We start from the raw sequence: 25,268 nt of genomic DNA on the forward strand, positions 1-25,268 counted from the left end.
AGGCAGCAGCAGCTTATGGGGTTAAGCTGGAAGAGGAGAAGCCAAAAGCAGATTTCCTGCTGGAAACATTGCTCCCCACGCAGACAAGAAGCCAATTCTTGCCCATGCTGAAAAGTATCACAGACGAGGGGAAGGAAGCGTTCAAAGACCCGGCGACATGCAGGTCAGTCACGACGAGGACGGAGAAGAAATACAAATTTTCCTCCCAGGACCCTGCTTACATCAAGGGGTCCGTCACAGCAGAATCAATAATCGTTGCAATGGCCAGAAGAAGGGCCAACGTCCCAACAGCATCTGGGCCTCCACCTGACAAGGAAAGCAGGAGGATGGACTTGACGGGCAGAAAAATAGAGAGGAACGCCGCAACGCACTGGCGGATGGCTAACTCCAACGCCCTCCTGAATAGGCATCAATACCAGCATTGGGATGAGATTGGCCAATTGCTCAAGCACCTCCCGGAGCAATACCATGAGAGGGCATCACACCTTGTGGAAGGGGGAAAAAGCATTACTAACTTGTGCCTGAAGACAGCCTTGGATGGGGCTGAAACATCCAGCAGACTGATGGCTATAGGCATCACAGAGAGCAGACAAGCCTGGCTCAGGATCTCAGGCTTCAAAACTGAGGTTCAGAACAACATCCTGAACACACCCTTCAATGGTGAAACACTATTCGGAGCCCCAGTTAAGAAACTCACCCAACTGAAGAAAGACAACGAGACGGCAAGGTCCATGGGGGCCCTGCAATTCCGGGGGATGAGAAGGGGCACTCCTACACGGGGGCCGAACGGCAGGGGTGGAAACCAGCAAGGACAATCACACCAGGATTTCCACCAGGGACAACAGAGTGACAACCAAGGTCACCAGGGCAGCAGAGGCAAAACTGGAACTATCAGAACAGGGGCCAGTCCTTTCGATCAAGAGGGAACGGACGGGGCCAGAGAAGGAGTCGGTGAACAACCCCCCTCAAAGTGACTGCACACGGAAAAAGGTGCTCACCCACTCGAACCCTCTGGGGGAGGAGCACGGAAAAACAAAGAGGAGAGGGCTACACGGACAAGACACAAGGGAACATGTAACACCAGTAGGAGGCAGGCTGAGATTTTTTCTCCAGGAGTCGAGAAAAATAACCACAAACAAGTGGATACTCAACATCATGCAGTTCGGATACTGCATAGAGTTGGAAAAGAGACCACCAAACAGAAAGCCAAAGAAAAGAGAGCACTCGGGAAGAGAGCTGCAATTGCTCCAAGAGGAAGCTCAAGAACTCCTCCTCAAAGAGGCCAACCAACCGGTCCCTTTCAAAGAACGGAACAGGGGAGTGTACTCCAGCTACTTCCTGGTGCCAAAAGTGGACGAAAGCCTAAGACCCATCCTGGATCTACGGTTCCTAAACAAATATGTAAAGACACAAAAATTCAAGATGACATCCCTACAAGAGGTCATCCCGCAAATAAAGGCTGGGGACTTCTTGTCCACCATAGACCTCAGAGATGCGTACCTGCACATCCCCATGAACAGGCAGCACAAGCACATGCTATGATTCACAGTAAACAAGGATCACTACCAATTCACAACCCTGGCATTCGGTCTAAAGTCTGCACCAAGGGTGTACACCAAATGCCTCGCAGCAGTGGCCGCACATCTGCGAAGAAAGGGGATACACGTGTACCCCTACCTCTACGACTGGCTCATAAAGGCAAGCTTTTACAGGACGTAAAAGGATCATGCAGAGCAGGTCACAAGAACGCTAACAAGCCTGGGATTCTCCATACACTGGGGAAAATGCTCAATGGAACCAGAGCAGGTGAAGATCTTCCTGGGAGCTCAAATCGACACCGTCCAATGCAGGGTGTTACCCAGCGAAAAGAGAACACTCAGCCTACTGAGGGAGAAATGTCACTACCAGAAGGGGCGAGCTCTGACAGTGACGACAGTGAGTAAGATCTTGGGAATGATGCCGTCATGCATACACCTGGTCCCCAATGTACGCCTACAGATGAGACCACTCCGAGTGGCTGCAACAGCAATGGTCACAAGCTACAGGAAGTTGGGAGGATCTAGTGGTTGTAACCCACAGGGTGCAGGAAGAAATAAAGTGGTGGACCAAAGAAAGGATAACAATAGGGAAACCTCTTAACACCACCGGACCCAACAGTGACCATCACCACAGACTCATCCCAGAAGGGATGGGGCGCACACATGAACAGGCTCAGAGTGAGGGGTCTGTGGAGCCCTACAGATGCGGTCAGACACATCAATTACCTGGAGCTGAAAACAGTGTTGCTGGCCCTCAAGGCCTTTCAGAAACACCTGTACAACCAGAAGGTGCTGATACAAACAGACAATTCCACAACGATGTTTTACATCAACAAACAGGAGGGAACTCAATCATTCCCTCTGTCAAGCTTGGCACAGGAGATCTGGAGATGGGCAATACCACTCAAAATAGACCTGCTAGCCATACACCTGCCAGGGAAGGACAATGTAGAAGCAGATTGGCTCAGCAGGCAGACTTCAGCATCCCACGAGTGGGAACTCAACATACAGGAAACAGAGAGACTATTCAGGAGGTGGGGCACTCCGACAACAGACCTGTTTGCAGAATGCCGGAATGCAAAATGGCAATACTTTGCATCCAGGCAACCAGAGGCACTATCCCAGGGGAATGCCCTATGGATAAGCTGGTCAAAAACATTTGCCTACGCTTTTCCCCCTATACCACTGATTCCCAGGGTTCTCAACAAATGCATGACGAGCAACATGACGCTCATCCTGGTGGCACCACAATGGGCCAGGCAGACCTGGTACTCACTGATAATGGAGATGGCGCAGGGCCCTCCCCACAAGTTCTCGAAAAGAAGAGACCTACTCTCCATGGAAAACAGAGAAGTTCTACACCCAGAGTCCTGAGGACTTAGAGTTCGCACATCTAAAACTACCGGAGAGCACCCTGCGGGTGCTGCCAGAGGCAAGAAGGCCCAGCACACGCAAGTGCTATGGGGAAAAATGGAAAAGATTCACTCAATGGTGCTGCAAGAAAAAACTCCATAGAAAACTGACCAGGGAATCAACGGTGCCAAGGTACCTCATGCACCTAATAAAAGCTAAGCTAAGCTCATTCTCGCTGAGGGTACACCTGGCAGCGATTGTGGCATACACAAGAGGAGAAACAGGGAGAAGCTTCTTTACATCCCAAGTCGTAAAAAGATTCCTGGAAGGGGCTAAAAGAATAGCGCCACCAAAAAGAATGCCGCCACCGGCTTGGAACCTGAATGTGGTACTGACAGAGCTCATGAGAGCACCTTTCGAACCCATCCACAAAGCATCACTGCAAATGCTGACAATGAAAACGGCCTTTCTGGTAGCAATCACCTCGCTACGCAGGGTGAGCGAACTGCAGGCACTAACACTGCAGGAACCCTACATCCAGATACACAGTGACAGGGTCGTGATGAGAACAGACCTGCACTTCATGCCAAAGGTGGTGTCAAGGTTCCACATGAATCAGAGTATTCAGATTCCTAGCTTCTTCCAAAACCCCACAACAAGCGCAGAGAGGTCGCTCCACACCCTAGACGCAAGAAGGGCAGTGATGCACTACATTGAAAAGACGAAGGGACACAGGAAGACAAAACAGTTCTTCGTATCCTTCGCAAACAGTTACATGGGTAAACCAGTGACTAAGAACACCATAGCTCGATGGATCGCACAAACAATACAATTCTGCCACAAGCAAGCGGGCCAGGAGCTAACAGGAGGGGCACAGACCCACTCGACCAGGAAGAAAGGAGCAACAATTGCCTTTCTGGCCAACACACCAATTCAGGACATATGCCTGGCGGCAACATGGGCTTCAGTGCACACGTTCACTAAGCACTATTGCGTGGATGTACAGATGAACAAAGAAGCACAAGTAGGACAAAAGGTGCTTCAACATATTTTCAACAACCAACGCTCATCTTCCACCCAACCGCCACAAAAGTAACAAAACCGCTACAAAATCTATGCACAGCATAGTGAATCCAGAAAGATTCACGCTGCAAAACGAATAGTTTCTTACCTGTTCGTGTAGTTTTGCAGCTTGAAGATCTTTCTGGATTCACTAGCGAACCCACCCGCCTCCGCCAGAAAGATGAGGCTGAAGAAGAAGGTGGAAACACAAAGAAATAAAGATTTTGAAGCTTACAAGATACGTTAAGAATTACGTAAAAAAAAGGATTAACAAACATAGCCATGGATTCACTACAAACACAAGGAAAAGAGACAGAAAAAAAGAATCCGAAGATGGTGCCCAAGGGGGGGAGCTTCCGCCAGAAGCATGCCGACGTCACCGAAGGTACACCAAATGGTGGGATGTCGACGCCCACCTGGGCTGCAAAAAAAAAGAAAAGAGAAAAAAGACTATGATTCCGGACCCAACCACCAGATTGCGGAATATGCACAGCATAGTGAATCCAGAAAGATCTTTATGCTGCAAAACTACACCGACAGGTAAGAAACTATTCGCTCCCTTCCATATGTCTCAAATTTGAGGGACAAAATCCTTAATAAATGTATTGATGTGTTCACCCAGTTGTTCAATGATTGAACCATAGCCTGAAAGTTTTGGCTCCCTGGAGGATGTGTACTGTTCTTGTGACTTTTGGGCAAGGTGCAAAGTACTGGGGTTCAGGCATGTTTATTTAAAGGGGGAAAAATCAATTTGTTGTGAGTTAGAAATCCCTTTTCCTTTGGTCTCGTAATGATCCTCAGGATTTTCTCTTTCATCTCAGCTAAGGGATTTTGAGTAAGTTTCACATAGTGAGCTATCTTGCTTAGTAGTTTTTTCAATTTCTTGGTCATAATCTTCCCGAATTTGTACTTCAATTTGACCCCCCATCACACCCCATATGATGGTGGCCTTAACTGGAAGGAAGCATTTGAGTTATTCGGTTTATTGGGGATACATCGGGGGGGCCTTTGTCTTGCATACATAACTAAATTATACATTTTGTGTGGACCTCTGTTCCTCTGCATTTTAATTACCCAGGCGCACACAGATAATCTGATAAGACTTCCAGCCGCAGATTCCTTACTTTAGAATATTTCTCGGGCATCAAAATGGATACAAACGCTTTCTACCCATGCTCCTGAATGAAGGTAGGTGACGTTGCTTGGCTCTGTTTCATCAACATTGTCTGCGCCAGAAATGTTGTGCACAGTGCCTATATTGGCACCTCCCCGGTGCGCTGACGTTGGTTCTTTCCTTCCGCTCTAGATAGCGCTGATCTGTGAAGAGCTACTCAGTCACATTTTGACTGTTATTTTTTTGAATTTGTGTTCTCTTCTCATGTGACAGGTGAGAAAGAAACCTACTGGTTTTTACAAACCATGTGGTGTCTTTGACAGACACTTGGTTGTCTTTGCAGCTTGGAAAGAGATTAAGCCTCCGAGACCTGTGAGGGCTGCTGGGCCATGCACCCGAAGGTACTGAGGGGGGCATTCCTTTAAGCTCCTTGCAGCCGATGACTGAGTAATGTTCAAGATTCCGGTCACGCGGAAGGTCCTTTGACTTCTTGCAGAATTAACCAGGAGATTGTCACCTTGTTCTAAGTCGTCGGGTAAAAAGTTGAAGAGGTGTTCGAATTTGCACCGTTTATCTAAATCCTCTGACACTCTGCAAGAACGTTGGCACCCCAGTCGCAATGCTTTATTTATTTATAAAGTTTTATACAGCGCAAACTTGACCCAAGACTTTGGTGGAACTTGAGACCGGGATTACTACACTCTTCCCTGACTTTGCAGCAGCGACGCCCAATTAAAAGAATTCAGTGACCTCATACACCTCATATTTTGATGGCTCGGCCCCTCTAGAGTGACTTGGGGGTCCCACGGGTTTGGGAGGTTCTCCCCTACCCCCACCCTGATGGGTGGGTTCGCTCTCGGTGCCAGTCAGGCCCCTTGGATCCTGTATTGGATCTGGAGCATGGCTGTCTGCGAGATCGAGACCTTCCTCAGCGCCCGATTCAGTACTGACATTCTCCGTGCTTCTGACATCCCTATAGTTATTCCCGACTCAAACACGGAGACGAATGGTTGCTGCCATCGCTGGTTCTGACGCAGACTGGGCCCTTGCCCTCTGAATTGGAGCCATTGCCTTTTACATTCGACAGACTTGGAGAGAGATAGATGAATGGGAGGAGTCTGAGGAGCCTTATGGATACCAACATCCCCTAGATGATGCTGAGCACAGCCGGTGTGAGGAACTGGTGGAGGCCAGTAGGGTAGTCACCCCACCGGACACTAGCTTGGTGGCTCCACCCCCTCCCCCCTACTGTGGCTACGGAGGAGGTTGCCTCATTCTCTGTGGTGGTGCTTAGGGCGGCTGAGATCTTGGAACTTCAGTTGCCCTATTGGCAGTCCAGTCTAATGTCTTAACAGAGGTGCTCCAATAGGGAGTTGCTCCATCTGAACCTTTACTGCCATTTAATGGCCTGGTCAAAGCCTTGCACAGGACAGTTGTCTGCTGCCATCGCCCTGCTCCTGGGGACCGCAGTTTCCTTACCAGGCACCCCACTCTGGAGAATTTGGTGGTCCAAGCTTCCACCTCTAGGGTCAATCCTGGTGCGTTCACTTCCATTTCATTGGATGGGGAGTCCAAGAGGCAGTATACCTTTGGGGAAAAGGATGTTCTTATGCCAGCATAGCACTGCGGTTGGTGAACAAGGTGTGCCTCTTGAGCCGATACTCCAATACGATCCGGGTTTGAGTTGCGCAAGTGCTGCCTTTGGTCTCGGTGGAGTCCTGAGCCATACTCTGAAGCTATTGCTTACACAAGAGATGCAGCAAAGTTCATCATATGTGTGGACTAGACATAACACTCGGGCTGAGCGATTTAATCGTCATTGGTCCTTCAGTGCTATGTCTGGTTCAGAACCACTGGCTTTTCTGGGGCTCTTGAGCACTTTTTGCGGTCCCTCGCTTACCTCATTCCTCTTTCCTCCTCTTTCGTGGCCATGGGAGGGGTTTTGCAGCGTGAATCTTTCTGGATTCACTATGCTGTGCATTATTCCACAGTCTAGTGGTTGGGTCCGGAATCGTAGTCTTCTTTTTTTTTTTTTTTTCATCGCCCAGGTGGGCGTCTACGTCCCATCTTTTTGTGTACTTCCTGTGACGTCTGCACGCTTCCTGCGGAAGCTCCCACCTTTGGGCACCATTTTCAAATTCTTTTTTCCGCTGTTTGGTGTGGATCGTTCCCGAGAGGCTCCAGAGTTTTGGAGGAAAGAAGACGCAGAAAAGTCGATTTTTGCACGGAAAAGACCGAGAAGACGACGGGGAACAACACCATCGAGCCGCGACGACGAAGGAGAACTTTGACGTCCAATGGAGAATGCGCACACAGGGGGCCCCCTGAGCGCAAGAAATGGACAAGACACCCTTTAAATTCTGCCGTAACTGCCACCACCGCGCAGAAGGACCAGCACCCGGTTTGTAACCTCTGCCTACCGGTCGACCACGAGAGCAAGGACTGCAACGCCTGCTCCACCTTCACACCGAAGACTCTCCGGGTTAGAGAGCGACAGAGCCAATTACATCATGCAAGGCAAGGGACAACCACCATCCCTTCGAGACCCGGGGCTTGCGAGCGATGAGGAGGACAACGTCGCTGGAGAAGACTACGACTACACGGTAGGAGAGACTGATAAGACTTTTAATGAGGTCGGAGAGTCAACGACCCCTAAGCCCCCGACAGACCCTCGAAAGTCTGAGTCAGACTCTCGAAAAACAGAGTCTTAAGTCCTCGAAGGGAGCACTGGCGCCGAAAATCTCGACGGCCGCAGCTGCATCCATGGACAAATAGCCCAGCGCATCCTTCGAAAAGGACTCCCAGGTGGCGAAGACAGGCGAAAAGCCAAGGTTGTCGAAGCATGTCCCCGAAAAGGAACGTTCAACTTCGAAAGAAAAGGACCCGAAGGTCGCTTCGACGTATACGTCGACGAGATCCGCCAAACCCCTCGGCGCCCAACAGGCCGCTGAGATGGAGAGAAAGAAAAGACGGCTCGAGGCCGAAATGGATAACATCCTACATGGAAAGAAGGAGTTCGACAAAGTTGAAGAGGTTCGCGATTCCGTCGAAGCCAAAGACTGTGATCGTCGAAGAGGATGAGGATGAGGACTTCGAGGCCGAAGAGCCGCTGAAAAGCCCCGAGACCCAGGAACATCTAGAGGAAGAAGCCTTCTACTACGAGGAGGAGGGAGACTACGATCAGCGGACGGTCCTCGGCTCAACATCCTCGGGGACACAGGACCTGGAGTGGCAGAACCTCGACACCATAAGCCTTGAAGAGGCCGTGGACACGTACCCTTCGAGGCCTTCGCAGCCGGATGACATTGGGGCCTACAATATGGTAATCAAGAACACGGCAACAGCTTTTGGAGTCAAGCTAGTGGAGGAAAAACCAAAAGCAGACTTCCTCTTGGAGCCCAGCTCCCCACACAAACTAGGACCCATTACCTCCCCATGCACGAGAGCGTCATGGCCCAGGGGAAAGAGGCGTTCAAGGAAACTACAACATGCAGGTCAGTGACGCCGAGGACGGAGAAGTATAACACTCCTCTAAGGTTCCTCCCTACATCCGAGGATCAGTTACAGCGGACTCCATTATTGCGGCGACCGCCAGGAAAAGGGCAAATGTGCCAACAACATCAGGGCCACTACCAGACGAGGAAAGCAGGAGGATGGACCTAACGGGAAGGAAGATGGAAAGAAATGCAGCCATGCACTGGCGCATGGCAAGCTTGAACGCCCTGCTGAACAGGCACCAGTACCAAATTCTGGACGAGATCGGACAGCTGCTCAAGCACCTCCCTGACTAGTACCAACAAAGAGCTTCACACCTTGTGGAAGAAGGGAGAAATGTGGCAAATTCTTGCCTCAAAACAGCCCAGGACGGAGCTGACACGTCCAGCAGGCTGATGATGGGAATTCCGGAGAGAAAGCAGGCCTGGCTCAGGATCTCAGGCTTCAAACCAGAGGTGCAGCACAACATTCTAAACACCCCGTTCAATGGGGAGACACTGTTTGGGGCACCGGTGGATGAAAAACTCAACCAGCTCAAAAAAGAAAACTAAACTGCAAGGTCCATGGGGGCTTTAAAATTCAGGGGGACGAAAAGGGGTACTCCGTCGCGGAGACCGAATGGAAGAGGGGGAAACCAGCCAGGAACGTCACACCAGACTTTCCAACAGTCCCACCAGGGAGACAGCCAAACACAACAAGGACATCGAAAACAAACCTGGCACTACCAGCAAGGGGCCAGTCCTTTCGCGGGAGGGCGAACGGACGTGGACAAAATGAGGGGGCCAACAACCCCCCTCTAAGTGACTCCGTCACGCAATACGTGCCCACCCACCAAACTCTTCCCAGGGTGGAGCACAACAAGACCAACACAGGGTTACACGGCCAGAACATAAACTAACATGTAACACCAGTGGGAGGCAGGCTAAGTAATTTCTTCCGGGAGTGGAAGAAGATAACCACAGACAAATGGATACTCAACTTCATACAGTTTGGATACTGCATAGAACTGGAACAGACACAGCCAAACAGGAAACCAAAAAGAAGGGCGCTGTCAGGAAAAGAGCTAGAGCTACTTCAAAAGGAAGCGAAGGAACTCCTCCAAAAGGAGGCAATCAAACCAGTACCATACAGAGAAAGGAACGAGGGAGTGTACTCCACCTACTTCCTGGTACCGAAGGTGGACGAAACACTGAGACCCATCCTGGACCTAAGGTTCCTAAACAAGTACATAAAGACACAAAATTTCAAGATGACGTCCCTACAAGAGGTCATTCCTCAGATAGAAGACAGAGACCTCATGGCCACCATAGACCTCAAAGATGCCTACCTGCACATCCCAGTGAACTGGCAGCACAAGCATCTATTGAGATTTACCATCAACAAAGATCACTACCAGTTCACAGCCCTAGCATTCAGACTACAATCCGCACCAAGGGTCTTCACAAAGTGCCTCGCAACAGTGGCAGCACACCTAAGGAGGGAAGGGATACATGTATACCCTTACCTGGGCGACTGGACATGCAAAGAACACGCACATTCTCCATTCACTGAGGGAAATCCTCAATGGAACCAGAGCAAGTAAAAATCTTACTAGGAGCACAGATTGACACCATACAGAGCAGGGTGTTACCCAGCGACAAGAGAACAATGGCCCTGCTGAAGGAGACGTGCCTCTACCAGAAGGGGCGACCTCGAACAGTGAGTACAGCGAGCAAGATCATGGGCATGATGGCCTTCTGCATACATCTGGTCCCAAATGTACGGCTCCACATGAGACCATTCCCGGAATGGCTGCAAGAAAAATGGTCACAAGCTACAGGAAGTTGGGAAGATCTAGTTGTTCTAAGGCACGCAGTGCAGGAGTAGATGTAAGGCACGCAGTGCAGGAGTAGATGTAAGGCACGCAGTGCAGGAGTAGATGTAAGGCACGCAGTGCAGGAGTAGATGTAAGGCACGCAGTGCAGGAGTAGATGTAAGGCACGCAGTGCAGGAGTAGATGTAAGGCACGCAGTGCAGGAGTAGATGTAAGGCACGCAGTGCAGGAGTAGATGTAAGGCACGCAGTGCAGGAGTAGATGTAAGGCATGCAGTGCAGGAGTAGATGTAAGGCATGCAGTGCAGGAGTAGATGTAAGGCACGCAGTGCAGGAGTAGATGTCGTGGTGGAACAAGGAGAACATAACGAAAGGGAAGCCTTTAACACCACTGATCCCAACGGTGACCATCACCACAGACTCATCCCAGAAGGGATGGGGAGCTCACATGAGCAAGCTCAGGGTGAGGGGTCTGTGAACTCCAGCGGATGCGGTCAAACACATCAACTACCTGGAACTAAAGACAGTGTTCCTCGCTCTTAAAGCCTTCCAGACAAAACTGTACAACCAGAGAGTGTTGATCCAGACAGACAACATGGCAACGATGTTCTACATCAACAAGCAGGGAGGAACACAATCCGCCCCGCTATCGAACCTAGCACAGGAGATATGACGATGGGCCATCCCACTAAAAATAGACCTGCTAGCCATACACCTACCAGGGAAGGACAATGTGGAAGCAGACTGGCTCAGCAGTCAGACATCGGCCTCCCACAAGTGGGAGCTCAATACACAGGAAACACAAAGGCTATTCAGAAAGAGGGGAACACCGACAATAGACCTATTTGCAACACGCCAGAATGCAAAATGCCGAAACTTCGCATCCAGGCAACCAGGGGAAGGGTCCCTGGGGAATGCCCTATGGAAAAGCTGGTCGAGAACATTTGCTTACGCTTTTCCCCCTGATACCTGATACACAGAGTACTCAAGTGCAGAACCAGCAACATGACTCTGATCCTGGTGGCACCCCAGTGGGCCAGGCAGACCTGGTACTCACAGATAATGGAAATGGCACAGGGTGCACCCCACAAGTTTGGGTAAAGGAAAGACTTACTCTCCATGCAAAATGGAGAAGTACTACACCCAGAGCCGGAGAGCCTCCGCCTAGCAGCATGGCTCCTGAAGACCTAGTTTGAACACCTGAATTTACCTGAAAGCACCCTGTGGGTACTACGAGAGGCAAGGAGACCTAGCACACAAAGGTGCTATGTGGCAAAATGGAAGAGGTTTACACAATGGTGCAGCAAAAAAAAGCTACACACGAAGATGACAAGGGAATCAATGGTGCTAAGATATCTCACGCACCTACTGAAGGCAAAACTAAGTTCATCCTCGCTAAGAGTACACCTAGCTGCGATAGTAGCCTACACAAGAGGAGAAACAGGGAAGAGCTTCTTTACTTCACAGATAGTAAAAAAGGTTCCTGGAAGGGGCAAAGAGGATCACACCACCAAAGAGGATGCCACCACCGGTATGGAACCTCAATTTAGTCCTAACAGAGCTCATGAAAGCGCCCTTTGAACCTATTCATAAGGCCACCCTACAAATGAAAACAGCCTTCTTGGTGGCAATCACCTCGCTGCGCAGGGTGAGCGAACTGCAGGCACTAACGCTACAAGAACCCTACATCCAAATACACAATGATAGGGTGGTAATGAGAACTGACCCACACTTTATGCCAAAGGTGGTGTCAAGGTTCCACATCAACCAGACAGTACAAATACCAAGCTTCTTTCAGAAACCGACCACAAGCGCAGAGAGGGTACTGCTCACTCTGGACTCTTTAAGGGCAGTAATGCACTACATAGAAAGAACCAAGGAACACAGGAAGACAAAGCAGTTCTTTGTGTCCTTCTTAGGCAGTTTCATGGGTAGACCAGTAACAAAGGGAACCATCGCACAATGGATCGCGCAAATTATACAATTCTGCCACACAGGCAGACCAAGAACTAGCAGTGGGGCCACGGGCCCACTCTACCAGGAAAAAAGGAGCAATGATACCCTTCCTGGCTAACACCCCATTCAAGACATATGCCTGGCGGCAACATGGGCTTCAATGCACACGTTCACTAAGCACTACTGTGTGGATATACAAATGAACAAGGAAGCACAAGTAGGACAGAAAGTGCTTCAACATATATTCAACAACCAACACTCAACTTCCACCCAGCCGCCACAAACATAACAAACCGCTACAAAGTCTATGCACAGCATATATGCACAGCATAGTGAATCCAGAAAGGTTCATGCTGCAAAACGAATAGTTTCTTACCTGTCGGTGTAGTTTTGCAGCTTGAAGATCTTTCTAGATTCACTAGCGAACCCACCCACCTTCGCCAGAAAGATGAGGCAGGAGAAGCAAGTGGTAATACAAGGACAATACAGAGACAGACACCTTGAAGGACAAAGCGGATAAATCTCTTATTCGAAAGGAAATACTGAACATTGCCAAAAGATTCGCAAACAAGAACACAAAACAAGAAAAAAGAATCCGAAGATGGCGCTCAAAGGTGGGAGCTTCCGCAGGAAGCGTGCCGACGTCACAGGTAGTACACCAAAAGGTGGGACGTCGACGCCCACCTGGTCGATGAAAAAAGACTACGATTCCAGACCCAACCACTAGACCGCGGAATAATGCACAGCATAGTGAATCCAAAAAGATCTTCAAGTTGCAAAACTACACCTACAGGTAAGAAACTATTTGTTTCCAACCACGCTCATACCCTCCCAACAACCACAGTCAACATGCTTCCCAGTCTTTTCTTGGCTGACGTGATTCCCACAGACCACATGGTACAGGTCGCCAGAGGTTGTGTGAGTCTGTACCCTTAGCCCCTCACCCCAAACCAGGAGCTGCAACCTCCAATACCCTTTTGTTTGCCCTCCTAGCATCACTGGCAAGCAGTGGGAAGCAGGATACGCCATCACCTGCATCACTAGAGGGACAGTAACAGACTGTTGGGTTTTACTGATTGTCCAAAGGGGCTACTCCATGCCCTTTGGGAACTCATCTACAACCTTGAGGACCACCTCTCCTTTCTCAATCAGGAAGTGTTGGCTCTCTTGACCAAGGGAGTCATCGAGAGGATTGAAGCATAAGAAGTAGGTTGTGGTTGCTATTCCTGCTACTTTCTGGTGCCCGAAAAAGGCTGGGGTCTTCTTCCTATCTTATGCCTTCGCAATCTCTTCCTGAAAAAGGAAAGATTCAAAATGCTCACAATCGCTCAAGTCCTTTCTGCCCAGGACCTGGGAGAATGTATCTTGGCAATGGACTGGCAGGAGGCATATTTCCACATTCCCGTCCTACCTGCCCACAGATGGTACCTGCAGATGACGATGGCCCTGCAGCACTTTGTGTGAAGTGCTTCCCTTCGGCCTTACCAGTGCACCTCTTGTGTTCACCAAGGTGATGACGGAGTTTGCAGCACGTCTGCTTAGGTTAGTGGTTCCACTCTTCCCACACCTCGACAATTGGCTTTTGAAATAAGTGTCCTGGCCGGGTTGCCTTCTAGGCGTACCCCTGGGAACATAGGAAGGACCCATCTGAAAGGAGAGGGAACCTGCGTTTCCCAGAAGGGGTGGTGCAGGCCTCGCCGGGATCCTTTGGGTCCCTGGCTGACTATGGTAGTACTGCCCTGAGAGCAGGGAGGGCCCATCTTAAAGAAAAGGGACCCTGCTCTACAGTGGGAGGGTGCAGAACTCTGGAAGGGGTGCAGAGGGAGGGCGTCCTTAGCCTCTGACCCCAGTGCATCCGGTGATTGATCTGCATGTTGATGGGAGGCAGGAGTGCACCTGGGACCTGAATAGGGCTGGGCCTTCCCTCCACAATGCTGGCTCTGCCCCCTGTGCTGTCTGATGTCCCTGACCCATCCTGTGAATAGGCAGAGGGGCTGAGCAAAACAGTGCTCAGGAACCAGTTGCATCTGGTTCGCCCCTTGCCTGCACCTTTTACAACCAAGGAAATGGTGTATAAAAGAGGGGCTGTGACCCCATGAAAATGTTCTTGTTTTTCCAACTTGAAACTACCAGGGGTGTGCTGCTGCTGGGTCCCAGGGGAAAGCTTGCCTTCCTGGGCCCTGCCCAGGCCCCTGGATGCCTGATGGTCTTTGTTGCTGGGACCCTCCTGCCCTCTTCACCTGTGAGGACTGTGTGGCTGGGACCCTTCTTGCTGTAAGGGTCATTTCTGGGGCCTTTGGTGGTTTTTATGCCCTCCCAGCGCCTCGTGAGCGCTTTATATTGAATGGCCCTGTTATTGAGGGAGCCTACCCCTCATTGCTGCATTTGTTGTTGGCAGTGCGGGTGCCCACCCCGCATATTTTTTATATTTAAGCGGGTACCTACCCTGCATGATGCCCATGTTTGTGATGGTTGATGCGCAGGTGCCCACCCTGCGTCTTCGTTATTGCATAATTATTGCGGGTGCCACCCCGCTCGTCAAATAGCTTATCTGCGCGGGTGCCCACCCCGCGACTTTGCTCAGATTACTATTTTTTTTTATCTCGAGGATACCCACCCCTCATTTTGCACAGAGAATCACCGCCACGGCCCTCGCGCCAAAAACGGAAGTTAGGCAGCATTTCGCCTGGCGGCAGGCGGGACTTCCGGTTTGCCGGAGGAAGTCCCGCACACGCCGCCTGAAGCTGCCCGGGTGGGAGAGGATGGCGCCTTCCTTTGCGGGGCTCCTGTGACCGAGGGAGAGCCCCGCAGGCGCCAGCAGAGAAGTGCGGCCGAGAGCGGTGCTGCTTCAGGAGGAGGACGGGAACCTACCCCGCCTCCCCGAGGACTAGTGACAAGCCCCGGGTCCCATGAGGGGGCCCGGATGAGTGAGGAGCTGGGCAGCCGCAACCCAAGGCGGGACTCCCGTAGGGAAGAGGAAGTCCCGCGGGCAGCCCCAGCGCGAGAGAAGGAAGACTGCCCCAGAGGAGTCGTGTCCCCCCCCCCCCCCCCCCCCCTCCTCTGCAGACCGGGTGAGTGTTCTTGGTCCCAGGAGGGGGAGCATGCTGTGTGCACTGAGTGCCAAGGTCGGCACTAGAGGAATCTCGTGGGCCCTGTCGCAGTCAGAGCGGCCCATCTAGCAGCGGGCCGCTCCAAAGTGTGCCGGCAGAAGTTCTTGAGCCCAGGTGGCCCCCACGAGGGGCAATCATTCGTGGAGTGCCCAGAGGGGCCATGTCCTTGCCCTAGACAGTCGGCTCCCAGCTTCCGACTAGGGTAAACATTCTGCACTCGCTGGGGCTCACTATCAGCATGCTGAAGTTACACCTGACTCCTTTTTTTTTTTTTTTTTTTTCTGCATTTCATCAGAGCTTTTCTGAACATATTCAATCTGGTCCTGACATTTGTGATGCTTGCACCCTTTGAGCTGCTTCACAACTGTGCTCTCAAGTTATTAACTATCAAGACTGCTTTTCCAGTGGCCATTACATTGGCCAGGAGGTTCAGAGAATTGCAGGCTCTGTGCACCCTCCTTTTGCCAACTTCCATACAGACAAGCTGCTACTATGGACACATGCATCCTTCCTCCCCAACGTTTTTTGTTCTCAAATAGAGTCCAAAACATCACCTTACCCACTTCATTTGCTCTTCCTCATTTTTCTAAGGTGGAGGAGGAGAAGCTCCATCGTCTGGCCCCAAAAGGAGCGTTGTCGTTCTACCTTTACCGCACAAACGAGTTCCGTTTGGATGATTAAGTGTTCGTAGAGTACGTTGGGACCATGAAAGGAAATGTTGTGCAGAAATGGACCCTCCAAAGATGGATAGTACTCTGCATAAAGATCTGCTTCACACTGGCCAAGAAGCAACCTCCTGAGGGCTTGCATGCTCAAGCCATCAGAGAAAAGTCTGCCACCACAGTGTTAGCTTGCGGAGTCCCTGTTCCGGATATCTGTCAGATAGCAATGTGGGCAGCTCTGCACACATTTACCAAGCACTACTGCTTGGACAGTAAGGTCCGCCGTGGCAAGCACTTTGTCCGTTTGGTTTTGCAGGACTTTCTGGTTTAAATCAGTTTCGCAGACCCACCTTTGTAATGCCTTATCTAGTAGCTACTCTCTAGCCGCAGATTTCTTACTGATCCTCCCTTCCACTCCTCTCTGTGAACTGATAAGTGTAAGAGTCATCCTTCTGAGGTCATTAGAAATTCACACCGGTTGTCATACTTCATCATGGCTATGGTAAGGAAAGCCTTGAACTTATGAGATCTGGTCAGGGTGGCGCCTATACAGCTACTGCGCACGTCAATTTGGACGTTGACGACACTTATTTGGAGCTGAAGGACACCACCTACTGGCGCACAGTGTAATTGTTCAATCTACCGGGTACAGTGACTCCTGGTAAATATTCTATGGGAAGGAGTCTGTGGCAAGATAAAGTCTAGTCTTGTGCTTCTAGTTTTTAAATCCAGGATGCTAGCTCCGGTGTAGGAGTTTTTTTTTCTTTCACGCAAGAGATTATTTATAGGAGTGCAGAAACAGAGCAACTAGAACAAGTTTTATTGGTAGTTTTCGAAACTGAGGATCTGTTCGATGCAACATGGAAGGTCGCAAGTGTGCCGAGAGAACCTTGGGAAGAGGAGCCTAAGCCTGCATTGTTAGTATTTCTTGTTGGCCCGCAATATTTCCCAAGCATTGGAATGCTTGACACTTTGTGGAAGGACCAGTGGTAAAGAGTGTGCCGTTACCACTAACCGATCACACGATTATAAGGTTATTAGCACAATTTGTAGCTTGAGAGAGAAAGGTGTGTGTGGAATGTGGCACTGATTATTTTTGTCGCTTTATTGCATTTTGGTATGTTTCTTCTACTGTTTTATTATGCTAAATCCCCTTTCACCCTTTATGCCCTCTTACTCTAATGCAGACTGTTGCACTGTAAATCATAGTTTAAATCCTTGCCATCTGTGTAAAGAAGGCAAAGTTGTATGAGACTGTGAAATACTGGAAGTTATCTTTTTCAGATAAAACAATAAAGTTGTGGAAAATCAGTGAAAGGGACAAGAGACCAGAAGGATACAATTTGAAAGAGGAAGATGGAAGATACAGGGATCCTTCAACAGTTACAACACTTCGTGTAAGTGTATTTTATTTCATATTTATCCAAATACAACCTGTTAAAATAGGAGCGGGCTCTTTCTCTTTTAAGCGTTAGAAACTAACACCAAGCAGCAATGTGTTGTCTTTTATTTTGTAATTGTATTTCATTATGGAATGTTAATTCACATTTGTATAGCGCCAACCACTGTTAAGGCACCACTGCACATTCTCTGACTATGGACCTTTTGTGCACGTCTCCGAAGGCCATGCATCAAACTCTGGAGACTCTTGTATGTAGTTTTTTTTGGGTGGGGGGGAGATGTGTGTTTAGTAGTGTGTTCTGTTTAACTCTCAATATGGTTTGTGTGAGTCAAAGACAAGCTGCTCCTCTAGTTCTTGTACAACAGATGTTGCCTTTAACTGTACCCTTCTAATAAATGATACTGCCACCCCTCTAGAAAAGGAGGTAGAGAAGAGTATAGACTTCCTATTAATCTCTTGGCTAACCAGGCTCATTTCAGAGCATTGAGATGTGCTTCTTTTGAAATGGCAATCCTCTTAGCCTTACACCTAAGTAATAATAGGACCCTATGTCTTATAGTACAATAAAGTTCCCAGACTTCACAAGATATGAATTTCATAGCTCCAGATATAATGTATTTGCATACCTTCTAGTAGATGGAAGTTCCCTGGGGAACCCTAGCCCATCTCTTAGTAAATCCCAACACTCGGAAACCGAACTATGAAGTTTACTGTTTGTCACACCACCCTATCTGCCAGTCAAATATCAACAGAAAAATCTCTAAAAGCAGCTTCCTCCCTAGAACAGTGCAAAAAAGATCCATCTTATAAAAAAACATTTATTTCATCTACTAATGATTGCTCAGGCTTAGTAAAGAGTGAACAATGACTTCCTGCTCCACATTTGCTATACTAATACTATCTTACAAAACAAAACTCCCCACATAAATAGACCCAAAACCAGCGTGACATCCTAAGCAGTTGCATGCCGCAGCACTCGTACTTTTGGTATTCACTCGTGAGCTCCAAGAGCACCTGTTACTTCTCCAGCAGGGACCATTGACGACCACATGTGGTGCTGTATACTAATTCAGGTAGACCCTCCACACTTAAGTTTCTCATCTTCACCATATTTAAACCTTTAACAGTGTCCTCCAAACTAGTCTTAGATCACACTAGTATCCTCCAACACTTGTTTGTTTCAGCAAATAGCCACTGCCATACACCACCATGCGTCTGGCAGAGTAGACAGTAGTGTTGCCTGCCCATCACAGAGACCACCTGGTCTAGAAGCGGTCCTTCCCTTCTACTGTCAACGCCCTGTGAATGCTCTCTGATAAATGTTTGTAGAGACCTTGTGTCTGTCTTTCAATGCTCTGCTTCTCAAGGAAAGGTTTAGCAAGTGGACCTTCTGACCTCAGAGAATACACCAGAAAGCAAACCTTATTCTGCTTTTCTACTCTACTCCATTGTCCACATAGACTCCCGTAGGCCTTCACTCCACCCGCAGCAGATACCGAGAGACCTGTGCCATTTTCTTCCCATACACCCATGGGTGCAATAGTCTCATCGATACAGCCTGCATATCTCTCCATGGCCTGCGCTTGGTCACTAACCAACTGGTTCAGTCTAATGCTATAAGCCCTTTGCCATGTTTTCCTTTGCACTAGATAGGGATCAAGTCTGACGATTTCAGTGTTGTGGCCCATTTGAACAGTCACCAGTGTGTCTTCACATTGTGGTTCCAGCTGATCTAAGATTTCCCATACCTCCACTTGACTTCTTTCACAGCCGATTCTATTTCCAGTAGGTGCCTACTTTTGGCACCGCAGTTTGGTTCAGTGCACCCTGAAATGGCGGTTTCCTTACTAAATTAGCAGCTACCTGTGCAGTCTCTTATTTTTGGTATATAAGAATATGTGCTTCTTCTATGTCTATTTGGTATGTAGCTCCATGCCAGGTGCACGTGTAAGTTTTTAATCTAGCTGTCCTTCGGATTGTCCTGACCAGGCATTTGAAGTAGTCAACAGGCCGAAACATCCTTACAAGGCCAACTCATCATAAAAAACTTATATATGAAGACCTTTTGTTATAGAGGTGATGATTTTTGGGATAAACTGCTCCATCCCATATAGCTATAATTGAGGGCCTTCTTACAGCAAATCTGCTTTAACACTGAATATTGACTACCCCAAAGTTCACTTAAAGGACATTTTTTTTAACCTTTTGGTACTTTGATTAGATATATGCCCATATGCTTTATCATGCAACTTTTTGTAAAATTAGCTAAACTATTTTATAATCTCTTTTCAACATAAATGTGTCTATGATGTAATATATGCTTAATGAATTTATTTATTTTGGATGATTCATCCTGAAGTGTTGCCAATAGCAAACAATTCACAATCGACAAACTCCTATGATTTAGTCCCTCCCCTTGAGAGCAAGTGCCTTCTGATTGGTTTACTTTTCCCCATCTCGTTGAAGTCGTAAAGGACACCTTATGTTTTGTTTTTTAGTAGAAATATGTGTATGTAAATCGCATTGTTTGGTATAGTCTTGACAGTATCATTTATACCTTTGTTCTTAGAGTTCCACCCTAAATGGGTAATCTCTACTAAAGCTGAATCAGTAATGTAATGCATGGCTAAGTCTCGAAGGTCTTTCTTGTGATCTGCACTTGAGTACTCCGCCTCCCATACTGTCCATTCAGGGGATCCTGGAATGGCTCAGGGTTTTGGGCCCTTGTAGTCATTCATACACTAAACTATATGTTCGAGGCATATGCGATGCAGATCACACACTAGTGCATGATTACACTTTGTTGTTGTCCTGGAAGAGTCTTTGTTTAGTAGATGACTCCTCCTGTGGAGCATAGTGTGCATGGGTATCGACTCCATCTTCAGATTTGTTTTTCTCCGCCATCGGGCTCGGATGTGTTTATCGCTCTGTCCTGATACCGATCTCCTTTCGACTTCCTCAATTCTACCGTCGGTATCCTCTTCGATCGCGATTTCCTTAATACTCGCATTGAAAAAGCTTGCACTTCTCGATTCCAGCGATCGTCTGGGCCGTTGGGCCCAACTGTGCCATTGGGTCTTTGGCTCATGGAAAGAACACCTTTCAAGAAGTGCCCTCAGTGTGGACACATTTCCCCGCACTGATCTACATGAGGTGTGCAATCTGTGCTTGTCCCCAGAGCACGAGAGCAGAGATTGCCAGGCCTGCGCTTCATTCCGGTCCAAGAAAACTATCAGGGACCGTCTAGCTCGAAGAGTCATGGCGCAGTCCTCTTCATCAACACTAGATTTCATCATAGACGAAACTCCAGTTAATCTAGAGTCCGAAGAACAACAGAAAGAATACGTCGTCGTTTCCGGAGCAGAGGATTCAGCTTCTGGAGCCGCAGGACAATCAGACGATGATGATCCCCTTCCAGCTGGTCAACAAGTCGTGGGTACAAGCGTCGACCCTGTTCACACCCCCATATATGGCCAGGCTTCGGTTCCACCTCCGGGTACAGATGCATGCACACCGACCACAAACTTCCGACACCTGCCTTCTGGCTTGGCAACGAAGACTACCAAAAAGCCTCTAGGCGACTCGGGCTCGAGTCAGCCTGTCGGTCCAGATAAACAAAAAGTCCTTAAACCAAAACTAACTCCGGCACCAAAGCAAACCTCGGTACCCAAACCGGTCGAGCTGAAAACAAGCTTAGCACCGAAAACAATTTCCACACCAAAGACTCTCGAACCGAAGCCAACTCGGGTACTGAAACAAGTCAAACCAAAGTCCACTTCGGCACCGAAACACACTTCAGCACCTAAAGCTGTCGAACCGAAACGTACTTTGGAACCAAAAACTACGGATCCGAAAACATCCGATCCGAACAAGAAACACAACATGAAGAAAGCTTTTGACCACAAGTCTTCGGAACCGAAACCAAAATCTGCTCCAAAGACTGTAATAGACATGGCTAAACCTTCTAAACAACTCGGCCCCAAGCAAGAAAAGTCAGTGCCGAAAAAGGATACTTCCACAGAAGAGCTTTTCCGTCCAGACCCAAAACAAAAGACTCTTCTTATTCATCCAACGACTGGACATGTCATTACTGTGCCTGAAAAAAGGAAGCTGGACCCTCCCACCACACCTCCAGTCCCTCTCAAAAAGCATGCTCAGACTTCTCCTATAAGGGTACTTTCACCACTTCATGAACTACCAGATCTTGACATATCCCCTGCACATTCACCATTCACCCCACACAGCCCCGCACCAGCAGATGATGATGATTATTCAGGGGAGATAGAAGATGAGCAACCCATAGATGACCCAGAGGATATTCCTGGACTATCAGACGATCTTTGGGAAGATTATAATGCGCCAGATGCCCCATATCTGCCCAAGATGACGCATACCCTTCTAGGCCATCTCCTCCAGATGACACTATAGGGTTTACACAACTCATTCATAGAGCAGCCACCTTTCATGGGGTCGATCTACACAGTGACCCAGTAGAAGACGACTTCCTTATGGACACACTATTACCATCACATAAAACCACAACCACATTACCAGTGCTTAAAGGGGTTGTAAAGCACGCACCAGAGGTATTCAAAGACCCCGTCAGAGCCAGATTGGAGAAAAAGTATAAAGCAGCACCAACTGACCCCGCCTACATCAAAGGCCAGTTGCCATTAGACTCATTAGTAGTCTCAGACGCCAGGAAAAGAGCTAATTTGCAGACAACAGGGGATGTTCCACCCCCTGATAAAGAGTCCAAACTTTTAGATGCTTCAGGCAAACGCACCATCTCGCAGGGAGCCACTGTTTGGAGAATTGCTAACACCCAAGCTCTATTGGCAAAGTATGATAGAGCTCACTACAATGAGCTTGAAAACCTTATGCAACATTTGCCAGACAAATATAAGACCAGGGCTTCTGAGTTAATACAGGAAGGTAAGGTCATTACTAATACTTCAATATGTTGTGCTTTGGATACTGCCTATACAGCCTCAAGGGCAATAAATACAGGCATACTTTTATGTAGGCATGCCTGGCAGCGCATCTCTGGTTTCAAACCAGAGGTACAAACCAGTATTCTTAATCAACCTTTTGACCAACATCATTTTGGTCCTACAGTTGATAATGCACTAGAAAAAATAAAAAAGGATACTGACACGGCAAAGTCCATGGGAGCTTTACAAATTCAGACTCCCAGAGCGTCCTTTCCACGCTCCTCTTACAGGGGCGCCTCCCAAAAATTTCCAACAGATAACGCCTCTTCTTACAAAGCACCCACCCAATCCCCACCCAATTGAGGTTATTACAGAGGATGATATAGAGGTAACACTACTAAAGGTAGAGGCAGAGGGAACAACAACGGCAATGCCTCCTCTCCCAAGCAGTGACTTCCCTTCCCTTCCTCCAGACCATTCCACTCCTATCGGGGGAGATTACAACAGTTCCTACCTGTCTGGAACTCCACAACAGACAGGTGGGTGAGACAAATAGCTCAGTCAGGATATTGCCTGGAGCTCACTTCCACTCCTCCAACAATACACCCAGACAGCGTCCCATGTCACAAGAGCATCTCACACTCCTAAAACAAGAAGTTGCCTCTCTACTGCAAAAGAATGCAATAGAACTTGTACCAGTACACCATCAGAACATAGGAGTTTACTCCCGATATTTGCTTATCCATTAAAAAGGACGGGTCCCTCAGACTTATACTAGACCTGAGACCCCTAAATCTTTACATACAATCTGACCACTTCCATATGCATGTCCTTCCTCTGTTAAAACAAGGTGACTTCCTTTGTACCCTAGATCTCAAGGCGTACTTCCACATTCCCATCCACTAAGCAAGTGTCTCACAGTAGTAGCGGCAAACTTGAGAAGGGACAACATCCATGTCTTCACATACCTCGACGACTGGCTAATAAAAGCCAAGTCATACCACCAGAGCGTGCAGCACACACACCAGACCATTCACCTGCTACCCAAGCTCGGGTTCACTATAAATCAAACAGTCACATCTCCAACCATCCCTGTCTCAACAGTTTCTGGGTGCCACAATAGGTACCTCCAAAGCACTTGCATCCCCCAATCCAGCAAGGATACAAAGTATGCAAGCTCTTGTACAAAAATTCCAACCGCAACACTCACTACCAGCTCGAGTGTTCATACAATTAATTGGAATGATGGCGTCTTGCACCTTCATAGTAGCACACGCAAGACTCCAAATGCGCCCCCAGCAAGAGTGCTTAGCAAGCCAATGGAACCAGGCTCTACAACAATCCACAGATCTGGTGGTGGTGGACGACCGGACCCATCGATCTCTGCAGTGGTGGAACACCAAAAACCTTCCCAAAGGACGGCCGTTCATAGAGCCAGTTCCACGGGTGGTGCTAACCACGGACTCATCCCTTACCGCCTGGGGAGCTCATTTAGCAGAGCACATAGTACAGAGCACTTGGACACCACAACAAAAGCTACTCCACATAAACCATCTGGAATTGCTAGCCATTTTTCTAGCTCTAAAGTCATTTCAACATTACCGATCAGGCAAGGCTGTGTTAGTCCGCACCGACAATATGACAGCCATGTACTACATCCAAAAACGGGGAGAAACACACTCCTTGCAGCTCTCCCGGCTGGCGCAGAGCATATGGAGGTGGGTCATTCCTCAAAAAAATCTTCCTGTTGGCAGAACATCGACCAGGAGTTCACAATCAGGTTGCAGATCTGTTAAGTCGTCAAAGACAACAGATACACAAGTGGGAACTTCATCCTCAAGTTCTTCAACCTTTCTTTCACAAGTTGGGCCAACCAGAGATAGATCTGTTCGCCACACACCTCAACTTCAAATGTCCAAGCTTCGCCGCCAGGTATATAGCCCATTGTCCAAAGGCAATGCGATATGGATGAGTTGGTCAGACAGATTTGCGTACGCTTTTTCCACCTCTCCTACTCATTCAGTTAGTGGTGAGCAAGTTACAGCAACACTCCCTCACTTTGATTCTCATTGCACCAACGTGGGCAAGACAACTGTGGTACACCACACTACTAGAGCTCTCAGTGGTACCACATCAGAAACTAAAGCTCTCTCCACACCTGCTAACACAGAATCGTGGAGAGATCATGCATCCGGACCCCTTGCAGCTCAACCTTGCGATTTGGCTCCTGAGGTCTTAGAATTTGGATATCTCAATCTCCCGCCTGATTGCATGAATGTTATAAAAGAAGCTAGACGTCCCACCACTAGCGCATGCTATGCAGCCAAGTGGAAAAGGTTTGTTGTGTATTGCACAAATAACATTAACCCACTAGATGTTTCCATCCAAAGCATCATATGTTACCTGCTCCATCTACAAAGATGTAGTTTGGCATACTCCTCAATCAGGTTACATCTTGCTGCTATAGCCGCTTACCTTCAAAACAGACAACACCAGTCATTATTCAGAGTACCTGCCAATAAAGTATTCATGGAAGGACTCAAAAGAATGATTCCTCCCATAGTACCACCCTCCCCTGTATGGAATCTAAACATTGTTCTCACTAGGCTTATGGGCCCTCCATTTGAACCCTTGCATATGTGTGCCTTAAATTTCTTTCATGGAAAGTTGCTTTTTTATTTGCTATTACTTCACTCAGAAGAGTAAGTGTGATCCAGGCATTAACAATTCAAGAACCATTCTTGCAACTTCATCACAACAAAGTGGTTCTAAAGACAAATTCCAAATTCCTTCCAAAAGAAATTAATTTCACTGTTCCAGCTCAGTCTAT

The 25,268-nt window shown here is 48.4% G+C and overlaps 1 protein-coding gene across 1 annotated transcript in view; it reads left to right on the forward strand.

Moving 5' to 3' along the window:
- The window catches only part of PPP2R2A (protein phosphatase 2 regulatory subunit Balpha), a 511,441-nt gene that overhangs the window by 227,343 nt on the left and 258,830 nt on the right, over nucleotides 1–25,268 (forward strand). The window contains exon 5 of the mRNA XM_078666610.1: nucleotides 17,387–17,499. Coding sequence (XP_078522736.1) covers nucleotides 17,387–17,499 — 113 coding nt within the window. The remainder of the gene's footprint in view (nucleotides 1–17,386; nucleotides 17,500–25,268) is intronic.

This window comes from Lissotriton helveticus, chromosome 11 (genome assembly GCF_964261635.1).
Source record: "Lissotriton helveticus chromosome 11, aLisHel1.1, whole genome shotgun sequence".
Taxonomy (NCBI): Eukaryota; Metazoa; Chordata; class Amphibia; order Caudata; family Salamandridae; genus Lissotriton; species Lissotriton helveticus.